General features: G+C 50.2%; 1 protein-coding gene across 1 annotated transcript; it reads left to right on the top strand.

Moving 5' to 3' along the window:
* Nucleotides 1-2144: 2144 nt before the first annotated feature.
* LOC144695507 (butyrophilin subfamily 3 member A2-like) lies at nt 2145-15615 on the top strand. Its single transcript, XM_078566385.1, has 6 exons — nt 2145-2237; nt 5393-5497; nt 7430-7778; nt 11735-12019; nt 13339-13458; nt 15581-15615. The coding sequence occupies exons 3-6, from the start codon at nt 7601-7603 to the stop codon at nt 15613-15615; spliced, it is 618 nt and encodes a 205-aa protein (XP_078422511.1). The 5' UTR covers nt 2145-2237; nt 5393-5497; nt 7430-7600.
* The last annotated feature ends 1263 nt before the right edge of the window (nt 15616-16878 follow it).

The raw sequence follows: 16878 nt of genomic DNA, 5'->3' as shown, positions 1-16878 counted from the left end.
TTAGGTCAATGTACTGAACCCTTGTGATGTTGAACAGACTTGTATGGCGGCTCAAAGAATTACACAGTGCAGAAGAGGCCCTTCGGCCCTTCGAGTCAAGTGTGAGAAAAGTTTTGAATGAAACCGCTTTGGCTTGTAAAAGCTCAGGAATTCCAACGTAGCAGCCCTGGAAAGAAGGAAGCCGGAGAGAGTCCTCGCCCATTATTCTGCCAGGTCTCCTAGAGTCTTACTGCACAGGCCCACATGGACAAGCTGCTCCCTAAACAGGTGCACAAGCTCTGCTGTGTTTTAGAAAAGGACAACACTAGGATTTTGTTGCTGGGATTTGCTCCATCAGTGGAATTTCTTGCCCAGTCGAAGGGGAGAAGTTTGTAGGCCTATGGGGAAAGAGCAGGGGGCTAATTGGACAGCTCTTTCAAAGCACCAGCACAGGCACAGTGGGCTGATTGGCCTCTTTCTCCGCTATAGCATTCTATGATTCTATCACTTTGTCATTTTAAAGTGAATCAAAATCTTACTTTCGTTTGCTAAAGCTACAAACTTCAACCCAAACTGAACTGAACAATGATGTATCCAGCAAGTGGAGTGCATGTTCGGAATGGATGATAGGGTAAAGTCAGCTCCATGTACAATCGATGAATGGTCTCGTGTGTCAAATTATTACCAATTTATTCCCACTGTATAGAATTGAAGATATAGAATAGAATGGTTACAGGACCGAAGGAGGCCATTCAGCCCATTGCCTTATCCTCGCAGCCCTGAGAATTTTTTCCCTTTAGGTGTTTGACCAATTCCCTTTCGAAAGACATTGTTCAACCTGCCTCCACCCCCCCGACCCTCTCAGGCAGTGCATTCCCAATGACAAACACTTGCTGCGTGAAAACGTTTTGCCTCATGTCACCCTTGCCTCTTTTGCCAATCACCTTAAACCTATGTCCTCTGGCCCTCGATCCTTCCACCCATGGGAACAGTTTCTCCCTATCGACCCGGTCCAGACCCTTAACGATTTTGAATGCCTCTATCAAATCTCCCCTCAAATCTTCTCCAAGGAAAACAGGCCCAACTTCTCCAATCTATCTGCACAGCTGAAGTTCTCCATTTTTCCCTGCACCCCTTCTAGTGCTTCCACCTCCTTCCTCAAGTGTGGCACCCAGAACTGGATGCAATGCTCACAGTTGATACCGAACCACATTCAGCATAGCTGCCCCTCAGCGCATGCACTCACTTTGGAACTTGAACCCTTTAATTATACATTGGTTCTCCTCGTCCGTCCCACCAAACTGAATCGCTTCACACTTCCCGGCATTAAATTTCATCTGCCACGTGTCCACCCTTCCCATCAATCTGCCCACGTCCCAGCGGAGTCTATCCCTATCCTCCTCACAGTTCATAATGCTTCCAAGTGTGTCAGGGCCCTTTTAGTTTTGCTGCAGTCATGTTATGGGTTAAACCTATCGCCACAAAGCAGGACGCGAGTTGGTGAATCAATTATTTTTCAGTCGTCAGCATTTTTGCTGTTCAGGTGTGTGAAGCTTTCCATTCAGTCAGTATTAAGTGTCTTGGGACATTTAAAACAGTAGGTCATCCCGAAGGAGAGATGTGAAGCAGCAGCAACCAGAGGGCACAGCTTTAAGGTGATCAGTGAAGGTGATCCAGAACCAGGGGTCACAGTCTGAGGATACGGGGTAAACCATTTAGGACTGAGATGAGGAGAAATTTCTTCACCCGGAGAGTGGTGAGCCTGTGGAATTCACCACCACAGAAAGCAGTTGAGACCAAAACATTGTATGTTTTCAAGAAGGAGTTAGATATAGCTCTTGGCGCAAAAGGGATCAAAGGATATGGGGAGAAAGCGGGAGTAGGCTATTGAGTTAGATGATCAGCCATGATCATATTGAATGGTGGAGCAGGCTCGAAGGGCCGAATAGCCTACTCCTGCTCCTAGTTTCTATGTTTCTATGTTAACCGACATGAGGAAAAACCATTAAACGCGACGAGAGATTAGGTTTTGCAATGTCCCACCTGATAGCCTGCTGAATACAGAGTCAGTCTTAGCTTTCAAAAGGGAATTGGAAACATTGCATGGATGTGGGGCAGGAGGAGAGTGGGATTGACTGCATTGACCTTTGAAAGAGCCGGCACATTCCGATGGGCTGATTGGCCTCTTTCTATGCTTCATTGCCCTATGACTCCATGAACCAGTTTGCTGCACTGCTAGACTGTTCCCCTCTAGGGAGGTGACTGATTTCAGATTTCAGAGGAAGGGCAATGTGAGGAAATGCTAAGGAGTGGTTCGTTTTGCACTCCGAGGAATTGTTGATTTACAGACAGTCCCTGTGGCAGGTGTCAGTATTTACAGGGGTCCCCGGGAGTGTGTCCCTTTTTACAGAAAGTTCCCGGGGAGTGTGTCAGTATTTACAGGGGTCCCCGGGAGTGTGTCAGTATTTACGGGGTCTGTGGGGAGTGTGTCAGTATTTACAGGGTATGTGGGGAGTGTGTCAGTATTTGCAGGGATGCCTGGGAGTGTGTCAGTACTTACGGGGTCTGTGGGGAGTGTGTCAGTATTTATAGGGTATGTGGGGAGTGTGTCAGTATTTGCAGGCATGCCTGGGAGTGTGTCAGTATCTACAGGGTTTCTGGGGAGTGTGTCAGTATTTACAGGGGTCCCCAGGAGTGCGTCAGTATCTACAGGGGTTCCCGGGAGTGTGTCAGTATTTGCGGGGTCTGTGGGGAGTGTGTCAGTATTTATAGGGTATGTGGGGAGTGTGTCAGTATTTGCAGGAGTCCCCAGGAGTGTGTCAGTATTTACAGGGGTCTGTGGGGAGTATGTCAGTATTTGCAGGGTCTGTGGAGAGCGTGTCAGTATTTGTGGGGTCGCTGGGGAGTGTGTCAGTGTTTACAGGGGTCTCTGGGGAGTGTGTCAGTATTTGCAGGGTCTGTGGAGAGTGTGTCAGTATTTACGGGGTCTCTGGGGAGTGTGTCAGTATTTACGGGTTCTCTAGGGAGTGTGTCAGTATTTACGGGGTCTGTGGGGAGCGTGTCAGTATTTACGGGGTCTCTAGGGAGCGTGTCAGTATTTACGGGGTCTGTGGGGAGTGTGTCAGTGTTTACGGGGTCTCTGGAGAGTGTGTCAGTGTTTACGGGGTTCCTGGGGAGTTTGTCAGTATTTATGAAGTCTCTGGGGAGTGTGTCAGTATTTATGGAATCTCTGGGGAGTGTGTCAGTGTTTACGGGGTCTCTGGGGAGTGTGTCAGTATTTACGGGGTCTCTGGGGAGTGTGTCAGTATTTATGGAATCTCTGGGGAGTGTGTCAGTATTTATGGAATCTCTGGGGAGTGTGTCAGTATTTAGGGGGTCTCTGGGGAGTGTGTCAGTATTTATGGAATCTCTGGGGAGTGTGTCAGTATTTAGGGGGTCTCTGGGGAGTGTGTCAGTATTTACGGGGTCTCTGGGGAGTGTGTCAGTATTTATGGGGTCTCTGGGGAGTGTGTCAGTATTTACGGGGTCTAAGGGGAGTGTGTCAGTGTTTACGGTGTTTCTGGGGAGTGTGTCAGTGTTTACAGGGCCTAGGGGGAGTGTGTCAGTGTTACGGGGTCTCTGGGGAAGGTGTCAGTATTTACGGGGGTCTGTGGTGAGTGTGTCAGTATTTACGGGGTCTCTGGGGAGTGTGTCAGTGTTTACGGGGTCTAAGGGGAGTGTGTCAGTGTTTACGGGGTCTAAGGGGAGTGTGTCAGTGTTTATGGGGTCTCTGGGGAGTGTGTCAGTATTTATGGGGTCTAAGGGGAGTGTGTCAGTGTTTACGGGATCTCTGGGGAGTGTGTCAGTGTTCACGGGGTCTAGGGGGAGTGTGTCAGTGTTTACAGTGTTTCTGGGGAGTGTGTCAGTGTTTACGGGGTCTCTGGGGAGTGTGTCAGTGTTTACGGGGTCTCTGGGGAGTGTGTCAGTGTTTACAGGGTCTCTGGGGAGTGTGTCAGTGTTTATGGGGTCTCTGGGGAGTGTGTCAGTGTTTACGGGGTCTAAGGGGTGGGTGTCATTGTTTACAGTGGCCTCAGGTTTGCTGAGTTCTGTCTAGTTCCCAGGTTTGTGCTCTGTCTGTGGATTGTCAGTTATTGAGAAGATTCCGGACTCAAAATTCTGTTAAAATGCTTTGACCCAAACAAGCTGAGTCACGGACCACACCCTCCCTCACTACAGAAGAACCATTTTTATGAACTTCCTGTAAGTGAGATAACTGGGAGACTTTGCACTCTGTGTACAATGAACCCGTGCCTCATTTCTGTTCGTTTTATGGTGGTGAATAATTACAGAATGGGCACACTGAACAGAGACTGCAGCCTAATAAAGGATAAAGGACACAGACTGATTAACCCGGGGGTGCTGGTTGTGGGGTGGGGTGGGGGGTGCGGTGGGGGGGTGCTGGGATTCGGGGGGTTTGAAACAGACTGATAAACCCGGGTTGGGGGGCGGTGGGGAGGTGGTGGGGGGACACAGACTTAAATATAAAAGCTGGAATGGATTAACGTACGTTAGCTAGTGTAAGAAGTGACATCACATACAAACACCAGTCTGTTCTTTGTGTTTCTGAGCTGAACATGGAGGCCTACTCTCCCTGGCTGTATAACTGGACCACAGATTGCTGATCCAATTGACCCCGGATAAACAACATCTGGATTTCAAAATTCCCAACCTTGTTTCCAAATCCCTCCACATCCTTGCCTCTCCCGACCTCTGTTAGTTCCAGAGCACACAAACAAAAACACACCGTCCGAGACATCTGATCTTCTCTAATTCTGGCCACTTGTGCACCCCTGACTTTAATCGCTCCATTATTGTTGGCCCTGCTTTCTGCTGTCTCAGCCTGGAGCTCTGGAATTCCCTGCCTAAATCTCTCCACCTCTCTACTCTGCTGCCCTCCATCAGAACATTCCTCAAAACCTCCCTCTTTGACCAAGCTTTGGTCACCTGACCTAATATCTCCTTATTTGATTCAGTGTCATACTTTGTTTTTCTTCATATTGCTCCTCCGAAGCGCCTTGGGATGTTAAAGGGGCTATATAAATATAAGTTGTTGTTGTTGCAGTGGTTGCTTCAGACCAGAGCAGTCACTCCCACTGGCAGCTTCAAGAGACACTGGTTTCCCAACCTCCCTGTGTGCGATGCCCCTCAGCGAGGACCCGGCGACTGCCGACTGATTCTCACTTCCTGACTGTCCGGCCGTGTCCAGGTTGTTCCGGGATTGTCAATCCGCTCTTCTTTTCCCACCCCTCTGCAGGAACCCTGCCTCTCCCACCCTGCACTCCAAGCTCACCAAAGCTTCTTGAGGCGGCCGGGAGAGCCTTTGGAAAGTGAAGAAGCTTCATGTCGAACCCTAACGCGACCTCTTGTCTTTCAGGGCCCGCACGGTCAGGCTTCAGAATTTCATCGAAGATGTGCGGGTGGATGGGCCCCCAAGCCCTGTTTCTGATTCTCCTCTTCAGGATCCATTCTGCAATTATAGGTGAGAGAAACCACTGCTGAAATACCTCAGCCCCCTCGCTTCACATTGACGTGCGCACGAGGAATGTATTTTCAGTAGGTCCACTGCCAAATGTTACAATCCCCGGAGAGACCGATAACTTTTAAAAAGAGATATAAATTTCCTAGTGATCTATGCAAAGAATCACAGGACAAGATTTCACGTCTTAAGACTCTTACTGTAACAAACACATTAAAATCAACATAGACCAACCATTACGTACAGAAATGGTATTCCCATTAACTTCTTAATACAACCAAAAATCCCACGCCACATTTATATAATTACACCACACCCTCAGCAGAAATGTCATTTTGTATTTAAAGTCCCAAGCTCCTCCCAGCTTCAACAGCTGCCCCACGAGGGTGAATCTTACAGTCTCCTTTTTAAAAAAAAGCCCCCTTCACTCAATCTTCTGATCATAATCCAATGGACTTCCAGTGGCAAGGTACCCCCAGCGACACCTTGGTTCTCAATTCTTCACAATGTTTGTTCCCTTGCACAGGGGTTCCATCCTCACCAGTACTCTGCTCGGTGGTTAACAAAGAAACAGTCCTTTTCTTCAGCACCTGCTGCTGGTCGTCTCCCCCAAATTCTCTGTCTGACAGGCTCTGAGAGTCCCTTGTGTCCAGGTGTTAAAACTTGCACCTTATTTTCAATAAGTTTCGACATGGGCCCCTGCCCCATAGTGTCCAGGTCACATGGCCTTGTCTCTGGGCAGGTTTTGTAGAAGGCCACACCTCCCCCAAATGACTCTATTTTATTTTGACTTAAAGGACACAGGTTAAAACGTAACTCCCTTATAAAGTCTGTCATTTGTAACGCTGCCCACAGTTCAGGCTGGGTGCGAAGCCCCTCATTGTGAATAGCCAGCATTGTAACTGGCTGAATCTCCCTTCATTGCTAATCTTCATTTACTGAGATGCGGACAAATAAAGGCTTCCATTTCCATAGCACCTTTCACATCCTCAGAATGCCCCAAAACTCTTCACAGCCCATGCAGTACTACAACTTTTTTGAAATGTAGTCACTGTCATGACCTGTCATAAACTGCGGTCCATTCTCGGAAAGAGAGTGCAGCATTCCCTCGGTACTGCACGCATTTATGCTCTTATGTCTTTGGAGTGGGGATTTGAACCCGTGACCTTTTGACTCAGAGGCGGAAGTGAAACGAGCTGAGCGACAGCTGACTATTGTGTGTTTACTGTGGTAAAACATCCCAAGATACTTAACCAGAGGAGAAATTCCTTCAGTCAGAGGCTTGTGAGTCTTTGGAATTCCCTAAGCTGTGGATGTCCAGTCGTTGAGTATACTGAAGGCGGAGGTTGTTAGGTTCTTGGGCACGAAGGGAATGAAGGATATGGGGAGCGGACGGGGAGGTGGACTTGAGGTAGCAGAATGACGGAATAGGCTCGAGGGGCTGAATGGTCCACTGCTTTTGTTATCGTCTTAACGAATGCTATCAATCAGGGTTGGACACCATGCCACATTAAGTAAGGTAATCAAAAACTTGGTCAAGGGTGTAGGTTTTAAGGAGCATTTTAAAGGAGGAGAGAGAGGTGGAGAGGTGTGGGGCCCAGCCACCAATGGCGGAACGATGGGAGTCGGCGTGGGGGGTGGGGGTGGGGGGGGGGGGGGGGGAGGGGGGTGCGGGGTGTGGGGGAGATTGGAAGGGGCTGGAATTGGAGGAGCACAGTGATTGCGGTTTATTGTCAATTGTCTGCCACATGTCCTGAGTACAACAGGGACTATGCTTTAGAAAGCACTTTGTTGGCCATAAAGCGGTTTGGGACATCCTGTGGTACAAAGATGCTATATAAATGCATCTTAACACATGTATGGAAGTTGTTGTTGTATTCCTGTTCTTAATGAATGGATTTAACGCCTGGTGTTTGTCTCCCCACCTCTCTTCAGATGAGTTCAGAGTTACAGGTCCTGAAGCCCCTGTCATTGCCATGCTTGGGGGGGTGGCAGTGTTGGAATGCCAGCTAATTCCGGAGAGACCCCCGAAGGGCATGGAATTACAATGGGCCCGCAGTGATTCGGAACGTCACACCCCCATCCACAGGTACATCTTTGGGCAGGATGTGGCAGTTCACTGATGCCTACAGAGGGAGGACTGAGTTCTATAAGGATGAATTTAACCAGGGGAATGTCTCCCTCAAACTGAAGGACGTGAGGCTGCAGGATGAGGGCACCTATCTCTGTATGGTCGAGCATCAGAACATCATCCAGCAAACATCAGTTAAGCTGAAAGTGGCCAGTAAGTCACACTGCTCACTAAAGAACCATCTCTCCACTCGATCAACACCTCCCGTCTTCACTCACTCCGCCATCAGCATCCCCTTCACTCCCCTCCACACCCCTCCTCTCTCCTCACTCCCCTCACTGCCTCTCCACTCCCTCCACACCCCTCCTCTCTCCTCACTCCCCCTCTCCTCACTCCCCTCACTACCTCTCCACTCCCCTCCACTTCCCTCCTCTCTCCTCACTCCCCTCACTGCCTCTCCACTCCCCTCCACACCCCTCCTGTCTGCTCACTCCCCCCCTCTCTCCTCACTCCCTCACTACCTCTCCACTCCCCTCCTCTCTCCTCACTCCCCCCTCTCTCCTCACTCCCCTCACTGCCTCTCCACTCCCCTCCACACCCCTCCTCTCTCCTCACTCCCCCCTTTCTTCTCACTCCCCCCTCTCCTCACTCCCCCCTCTCCTCACTCCCCCCTCTCTCCTCACTCCCCTCACTGCCTCTCCACTCCCCTCAACTTCCCTCCTCTCTCCTCACTCCCCCCTCTCCTCACTCCCCTCACTGCCTCTCCACTCCCCTGCACTTCCCTCCTCTCTCCTCACTCCCCCCTCTCTCCTCACTCCCCTCTCTCTCCTCACTGCCTCTCCACTCCCCTCCACCCCCCTCCACTCCCCTCCTCTCCCCTCACTCCCTCTCCACTCCCTCCTCTCCCTCACTCCCCTCACTGCCTCTCCACTCCCCTCCTCTCCCCTGACTCCCTCTCCACTCCCTTCCACCCCCTCCACTCTCCTCCACTCCCCTCCACTCCCCTCTATTCCCCCTCCACTCCCCTCCCCTCCCCTCCCCTCACTCCCTCTCCACGCCTATCCTCTCCCCCTCCACCCCCCTTCACCCCTCCTCCTCCCCTCCCCACCTCTCCCCTCACTCCCTCTCCACTCCCCTCACTCCCCCTCCTCTCCCCTCACTCCCTCTCCACCCCTTCCACTCCCCTCCTCTCCCCTAACTCCCCTCCACTCCCTCTCCACTCCCTTTACTCCCTTTCCCGTCATCACTCACTCTGCCATCAACATCCCTTCCACTCCCCTCACTCCCTCTCCATTCCCCTCACTCCCTCTCCACTCCCCTCCTCTCCCCTCACTCCCTCTCCAACCCCCTCCGCTCCCCTCCTCTCCCCTCACTCCCTCTCCACTCCCCTCCTCTCCCGTCCCCTCCTCTCCCCTCCACTCACCTCCTCTCCCCTCCACTCTCCTCCTCTCCCCTCCACTCTCCTCCTCTCCCCTCACTCCCTCTCCTGTCATCACTCACTCCGCCATCAGCATCCCCTCCACTCTCCTCCTCTCCCCTCACTTCCTCTCCACTCCCTTTACTCCCTCCCTCATCATCACTCACGTTGCCATCAGCATCCCCTCCACTTCCCTCCACTCCCCTCCACACTCCTCCCCTCGTCTCCCCTCATCTCCCCTCGTCTCCCCTCATCTCCCGTCATCTCCCCTCATCCCGCCTCGTCCCCCCTCATCTTGCCTCGTCTCGCCTCATCTCCCCTCGTCTCCCCTCCACTCCCCTCCGCTCCCCGCCACTCACCTCCTCTCCCCTCCACTCACCTCCTCTCCCCTCCTTTTACTCCCTCTCCCGTTATCACTCACTCCGCAATCAGCATCCCCTCCACTCTCCTCCGCTCTCTTCACTCCCTCTCCATTCCCTCCCCATCATCACTCACTCCGCCATCAGCATCCCCTCCACTCTCCTCTCCTCTCACTCCCTCTCCAATCCCTTTACTCCCATATCCTTCATCACTCACTCCGCCATCAGCATCCCCTCCACTCCCCTCACTTCCATTCCACTCCCCTCCTCTCCCCTCACTCCCTCTCCACTCCCCTTACTCCCTCTCCTGTCATCGCTCATTCCACCATCAACTACCCCTCCACTCCCCTCATCCCTTTCCCTTTCCATCAACTCCCACCTCCACTCCCATCATTCCTCCTCTTCTCCCCTCACTCTCCATCCACTCCACTGACTTCCCTCCTCTCCCTCCTCACTCGTCCTTCTCTTCCTCACTCCCTCTCCTCTCCCTCCTCACTCCCCACCTCTTTCTTCACCTCTCTCTGCACCCCTCTCTCCCCCTCCACTCCCTCACTCCCCCTCCACTCCCTTCACCCCCACTGTGTTCCCATCAGTCCCCCTTCACTCTCCTCACTCCCTCTTCTATCTCTTCCTCTCCCCTCACTCTCCCTCCACACCCCTTACTCCCCCTCCTCTTTCCTCATCTCCCCCTCTATTCCTTTTACTACCCCTCCTCTCTCCTCACTCGCCCTGCACTCCCCTCTTTCTTCCTTCTCTCTCCTCCGCTCCTATCACTCTCCTCCACTCTTCCTCTACTCCTCTCAATCTCCCTCTGCCACTACCACTAATCTCCCTCCCATCACTCTCCCGCATCCCTTCCACCCTTGCTGCCCTCTCCACCCACTGTTGTCCTTACTAAACTTGTGTACAGCAGCAAAATGGAGAGAATTGCAACAAATTACAAGAGAACATTAATAAACGTGCTGCATGGGTAAATAATCAGCAAATGAAGTTGAACACAGATAAATGTGAGGCAGTACATTGTGCAGGAAGAATAGGACACCTTGGAAGGTGCAAGTCTTGGTGGAGTAGAGAAACAAAAGGATCCTGGAGTACAACAGTGATCACCAAAAGCTACATCATAGGTCAACAAGATTGTTAAAAAGCAAACCAAGCACTAGGTTTTATTTCTAGAAGAATAGAATTGTGAAGTTACACTAAAGCTGTATCAAACCATGGTTAGACCACACTGAGTAGTGCATACAGTATATATTCTAAAACAGATTATAGGAAGAATATAGAGGCACTGGAGAGGTTGCAGAGCAGACTTACAAGGATGATAAGCAGAAACACCTGGACACACACATCAGGAAAGGGCTGATAGGCTGGGTCTCTTTTCTCTTGGGAAAAGGCGGCCAAGGTGGGGACTAATTGAGATCTTGAAAATGATGCAAACTTTTAACATACGCCACCCGCGCCCCGACTCTTGCGGGGAAGAGAATAACGAGCGGCCATCAATATAAGATAGTCACCAAGAAATCCAACAGCGAATTCAGAAGGATCTTCTTTACCAAGAGAGCGGTGAGAATATGGAACTCGCTACCACAGGGAGTGAACAGTATTTAAAGGGAAGCTAGACAAGCAGATGAGGGAGAAGGGAATAGATGTTTCCAATGAGAGATTTAGATCAGAAAAGAGGGGAGGAGATGCGAGTGGGGCATCAGCACCAGCATCAACTGGTTGGGATGAATGGCCTGTTTCTGTGATGTATATCCTGTGTCATCCTATTTAGACAGCTGAAGGCACGGCCGCCAATGCTGGAGCGATTAAAATCAGGGCTGGTCAAGAGGCCGGAATTAGGGGAGCACAGTTATCTCAGAGGGTTGTGAGATGGAGGAGCTTACAGAGACAGGGAGGGGGTTGGGGTGGGGCGAGACTGTGGGGGGATTTGAAAGCAAGGGTGAAAATTTTAACGTGGAGATGTTACTTGACCAGGAGTCGGTGTGGGTCAGCGAGCACAGGGCTGAAAGGGGAAACAGGACTTAGTGCAGGTTAAGACACGGGCAGCAGAGCTTTGGATGACCTCAAGTTTACAGAGGGTAGAATGTGGGAGGGTGTCACTAGAATGGCCGAGTCTGGAAGTAACAAAGACGTAGATGAGGGTTTCAGCAGCAGATGAGCTGAAATGGGGGTGAGGCCGTGTGATATTACGGACGTGGAAATAGGCAGTCTTAGTGCCGGCAGGAGTACGAGGTCAGGAGCTCATCGTGGGATCAAAGATGACATCAAATTTGCAAATGGACTAACTTAATCTCAAACTGTTATCTTGGCGAGGGTTGGAGTTTTCTTTTCACAGAACAATGACGTCTTCCCAGTGATTCCTCCCTCCTGACTGACAACTCTTCTAACCGTAGGCTTTGGCAACCGCCCTGCGATACGATTGGACGGCTACCACGCGAACGGAATCCGGCTCCAATGTGATTCGTCCAGCTGGTACCCTGCCCCCGCATTGAATTGGGCAGACGAGAACGGCAAGGACATGACAGGCAAAGCCACGACCAAGCCAGCGCAGAGCACGGGTGGTCTCTACAGCATCTCGAGCACCATTGAGGTAACGAGCGGCTCTGCCAGCGCCTTCAAGTGCCTGGTGAACAGCAACATCTTGAAACATTCGCAGGAGAGCAGCCTCCAAATCCCAGGTCAGTATGGTGGCTGAGCGTGTAACTGTAGAAAAGTGAGATTGCGCACTTTATAGCGCGACCGCGGAACCTCCGAAAGCGCCTCGTGGCCAATTAAATACTTCCCTGATGTCTGTGTTCCCACCCCAGTGAGATGAGCCCATCAGCCCTTGACTGACACTTCAGTGCCATACTGAGGGAGTGCTGCACTGTCAGCGGTGCTGTTAAACCGAGGTCTCCAAGGTGGACATAAAAACTCCCATGGCACTATTTCAACGAGAGAGAGAGTAGCTATTGCAAAGCAACCTCCAGGTTACATTCTCGCCCTCTATAAAGCTTAATACTCCGTTCATCTTTTTAATTCAGCTAGTATCTGCCCACTACATTTCAGTGTTCTGTCTACATGGGACCCCTAAATCTCTTTGGACCTCCACTGCTCCCAGCCTTTCAAAAAGTTACTCTGATCTCCCCCGTGGTTTTGGTCCAAATTGAATAAATTCGGCCCTAACTCCGTTGAACTCCACTTGCCACAGTTTCTCCCGCTCACTTAACCTATCGATGTTATTTTCTGCTCACGTCCATATGGAGGGGATGGGGAGTGGAGACTGTCAGCCACTCGGGGGTATCGTGCCACGTATTTCAACAAAGAAGGTTATGAGGAGATCTTGATCGACCCCGTCTGCGTTTGAAGAGCTAAAGCAGAAGAGAAAAGGCACCTTACGGGGTCGGTGACTGGAGGGTGGGAACTTCAGATCTTTGCCAAAGGGGCTGGAGGCCGGGGAGATTGGGAGCAGTATTCTAAGTGGAGAGCTCCGCCAGAGGGCTAGCATCTGCAAGACGGGCTGAGTGGCCTCCTACTGTGGTGCCAGTGTCATCGGCAATCGGGCTTTCCCTTCGTGGGCGGGCTCGATCAGGATAGAGAAGGGGCCCTTTCCACACTGGTCCTCAGCAACTCTAGGGCCAGGGAGTGGAAGGGGTGGGACCTTTATTAACCAGGAACACCTGCTTCCCCCCACCCCCCACCGCCAAGTCCAGGTAGAGAGGACATATTGAGACCCCACCGCCCAGTCCAGGTAGAAAGGACATATTGAGAATGGGAATAAGTCAAATCGTTTCCTCACAGATCATCGTCAAGACTTATAAGTGGGCAGAGAACAAGATGGCCACAGCTCCGCGCTTCTAATTACTCCCCCCCACCCCCCCCCCGCTTTCAGTTGGTGCTGGGAAGGTTTTGTTGGTGACACAAGGAGCCTGTGTGGGAGTGAGCGAGCCGCGGGCCTAAACGTCAGAGCCAGGAGTCAATTTAATAAACGGAGGTTTCCTTCTGATTCTGTTTCCAGATGAATTCTTCCCCAGGATGTCGAAATTCTTCACCGTTTTCATCCTGTTTCTCATCGTGCTCCTGGGATTAATGGCTGGAGCAGGGTACTATCAGTTCAGAAAGTGGACAGATATAAAAGGTACGACGCACTGGCCATGGTCAAGGCACCGTTGTGAGGCAGGGCATCATTTTGAGTCAGGGCTTCGAGACGAGGTGAAGACATGTGAGGCAGGGTGCCATTTTTGAGACGTGGGTGCCATTTTTGAGACGCGGGTGCCATTTTTGAGACGCGGCTGCCATTTTTGAGACGCGGGTGCCATTTTTGAGAGGTGGGTGCCATTTTTGAGACGCGGCTGCCATTTTTGAGACACGGCTGCCATTTTTGAGACGCGGGTGCCATTTTTGAGACGCGGGTGTCAATTTATGGAGGTGGGGCAATTTTGAGAGCGAGCACAAATCATGGAAATTGAGTAACGAGGGCACGGTTTTGAGACAGTGTGCCATTTTAATACAGGGAAACGTTTTGGGATAGGGGCACCATTTTGAGACAATGTGCCGCTTTCATACAGGGAAGCATTTTGATACGTGGCACCATTTTGGGCCAGAACACCATTGTATAAGACAGGGTGCCATTAAACAGGACACCATTTTGAGGCAGGGTGACATTTTGAGAAATGGTGTCATAAAAAATGGACCACGTTGAGAAAGGTGCCATTTTCTTTGAAACGAAGTAACTGGAACACCATTTGGAGACAGTTCGCCATTTGGAGACAGGGTATCATTTTGACACACGGTGCTACTTTGATACAGGGCAGCAATTTGTGATGAGGCACCACTTTGAGACAGGGCACCAGGTTGTCATTGTAAGACAGGCACCATTGAGAGGCCATCATTTTGAGACAGTGTGCCATTTTGAGACTGGTTGTCATTGTAAGACAGGGTACCATGGGAGAGAGAACCATGTTAAGAAAAGGGCACCAAATGACCTGGTGCCATTTTAAGGAAGTGGGGAAATTGTGAGACAGGACACTTTTTGTGAAAATGGGGCAATTTTGAGGTAAGGCACCATTTTGTGGAAATGCAGGAATTTAGGTATGGGGTGCCATTTTGATAGTTTTGATACTGGGCAGTATTTTGCTAAATGGCACTATTGTGCGTCATCCATGGCACCATTTTGATACAGGGTGCCATTTTCAGGCAGGGTGCCACGAGGAAATGATGCCATTTTGAGGGAAGTAGGCCATTGTGAGACAGGATGCCATTCTGAGAAAATGCAGCCATTTTGAAATAGGGTACCATTTTGATAGAGGACACCACTCTGAGAGAGGCTGCTATTGTGAGGCATTGAGAGACAAAATGCTGCAATTTTGGTAGTGCATCAATTTGAAACGGACCTCGGCGCCATTTTGAGACAGGACGGTATTCTGAAGAAATTATGCCATTTTGATACTTGGCGGACTTCTGAGACAGTTCACCATTCTGGGTTGTCAATTTTAGGGAAAAAAAGGTTGCCATTTTAAGATTTGAAATGGAAAAGAATCTTCCTTTCTTGAATTAAATAGTTAAATCGTGACAACTAAACAGTTACCTGTAAAGGGGTCTTCAGGAGTTGGGCTCTGTTGAGAACGCACTGCCTGGGACCAATTCCCTGAGAGGCGGGAGGGTCTGCAGTGGGGAAGCGTGTGATCTAAGATGGTGGAGCTGAATCTAGTCAGTGACGGGAAATTTGCACGCTCGCTATTTCACAATATACTCTGATTAAATGGGGGAGAGAATTGGCTTTCACAAGAGAATAGTATGTTGTGTGCCATAACGCTGCTGTCCTTTAGTAAACAGTACATCAGCTGCCTTGCCCAGGAACAACTAATAAATATTCATGATTGTGTGTGTGTAGCATATGTGTGTGTTTTGTGTGTGCGCGCTGAGTAGTGTGTGTGTGTGTACGTAGTATGTGTGTAGACTGAGTAGTGTGTGTGTGCGTTGTGTGTGTGTCTTTTGTCTGTACTGTGTGTATGTGTCTGTGTCTGTCTTGGTGTGGTATGTCCTGATGTCCTGTGTACTCTGTGTGTTTGTGTACTGTGTGTGCGTGCTCTGTGCGTGTGTGTGTAGCCTGTGTGTGTGTACTCTGTGTGTCTACCTTGGTGTCGTATGTCTTGTGTGAGGTGTGTGTGTGTGTGGTGTCTGTGTTTTTGTAGTGTGTTTTTAGTGGGTGTGAGATCAAACAGTGCAACGTATGTACAAACCTCTCTGTTCTCTTTCAGAGCTACACAAACGGCCAACGCTTAAAAGTAAGTAATTTAAACACTGCTCCTACCATCTTTATGTGCCCTCCATCACTTGTATCAGAGTGCCAGCCAGGACCAATGGGTAGCACTCACACCTCTAACTCAGAAGGTTCAAATTCCATTCTGGACACTTGAACGCTGTAATTAAGGCTGACACTCCCAGGACAGTACTGAGGGAATGCTGCACCGTCATAGGTGCCACTTTCCTGACCAAGACCATAAACCAAAGCCCTGTTTTCTGCCCTCTCAGGTAGATTCTGGGGACTTTGGAAACATTTTTCCCTGAAAAATGCCAAACTGGGCCCCTTGGTTATAATTTGTGAATTCCCATCGAGATGCTCAGTAAGAGTTTTGGTGGTTGAGATTCTGTGGGGGTGGGGAGGTGGGGGGGAGCGATTAGTAAACTAGGAGGTTGTGAGTCCAGTGGTCCAGTGCCAGGCAGAGGCTCACTGCTCAAGCGGATCCGATGAGAGGCAACAGGGAAAACAGAATTAATTGCGAAAAGCTGTCAGTTCATTGTTTTTAAAAAAAAATAGGCAAAAAAAAATAGGTTCGATGATGCCACTCGGTGAAAGGGAATCTGTGCCCACCTTGCCAGTCTGGTCTATACCTGGGCCCATACTCTATGGTCAGTGAAGCTTTCTGAAGGAGACTAGAAAATAGCTCGTGAAGAAATTCCACCACTGACCCCTTAACAATTCATCAGGGGGATGGGTCCTGCCAGCGATGCCCATACCTTGAAAGCAAATAAGAAAAATGGGAACAGGAGGAGGCCATTCAGCCTGTTGGACCTGTTCCACCATTCATTGAGATCATGGCTGACCTAATGACCTGACCCCATTTGCCCACGTTTGCCCATACACCTTGATACCCTTGGAGAAGTATACAATGTAAGGGAAATCAACCAATTTATACTGCATGAGAAGAGAGTGCTAATTCGTTGGCAAGTGGACTCTGAATGGTAGTGGCGTTGCCTTCGAGAATGCACCAGTTGGTGGTGACTGACAGTTAACTGCCAAGCATTGTTTGAAATTTACACCAGGCAGCTTGACCCTGATTGGCTGCCCAGTTTAAATTTCAAACAATGCTTGGCAGTTAACTGTCAGTCATCATCAACTGCTGCATTCTCCATGGCAACGTCCCTGCCAATCAGAGTCCACCTGCCAACCAAACCGCACTCTCTTCTAATAGAGTATAAATCGGTTGATTTCCCTGACATCGGTATTTTCTTGCGAATGTCCTGATGAGTGCAAGACAAAAATCTTCGACAAAAA

The sequence above is a fragment of the Cetorhinus maximus genome, chromosome 21, assembly GCF_964194155.1.
Source record: "Cetorhinus maximus chromosome 21, sCetMax3.hap1.1, whole genome shotgun sequence".
Classification (NCBI taxonomy): Eukaryota; Metazoa; Chordata; class Chondrichthyes; order Lamniformes; family Cetorhinidae; genus Cetorhinus; species Cetorhinus maximus.
Note: the sequence above shows the minus strand (reverse complement) of the source record. Positions and strands in the feature narration are given on the sequence as shown.

Coding starts and splice junctions, on each gene's coding strand:
- LOC144695507 (XM_078566385.1), top strand. CDS start 7,601: ATGTGGCAGTTCACTGATGCCTACAGAGGGAGGACTGAGTTCTATAAG. Junction 12,020..13,338: donor GAGCAGCCTCCAAATCCCAG/GTCAGTATGGTG, acceptor TTCTGTTTCCAG/ATGAATTCTTCCCCAGGATG. Junction 13,459..15,580: donor AAAGTGGACAGATATAAAAG/GTACGACGCACT, acceptor GTTCTCTTTCAG/AGCTACACAAACGGCCAACG.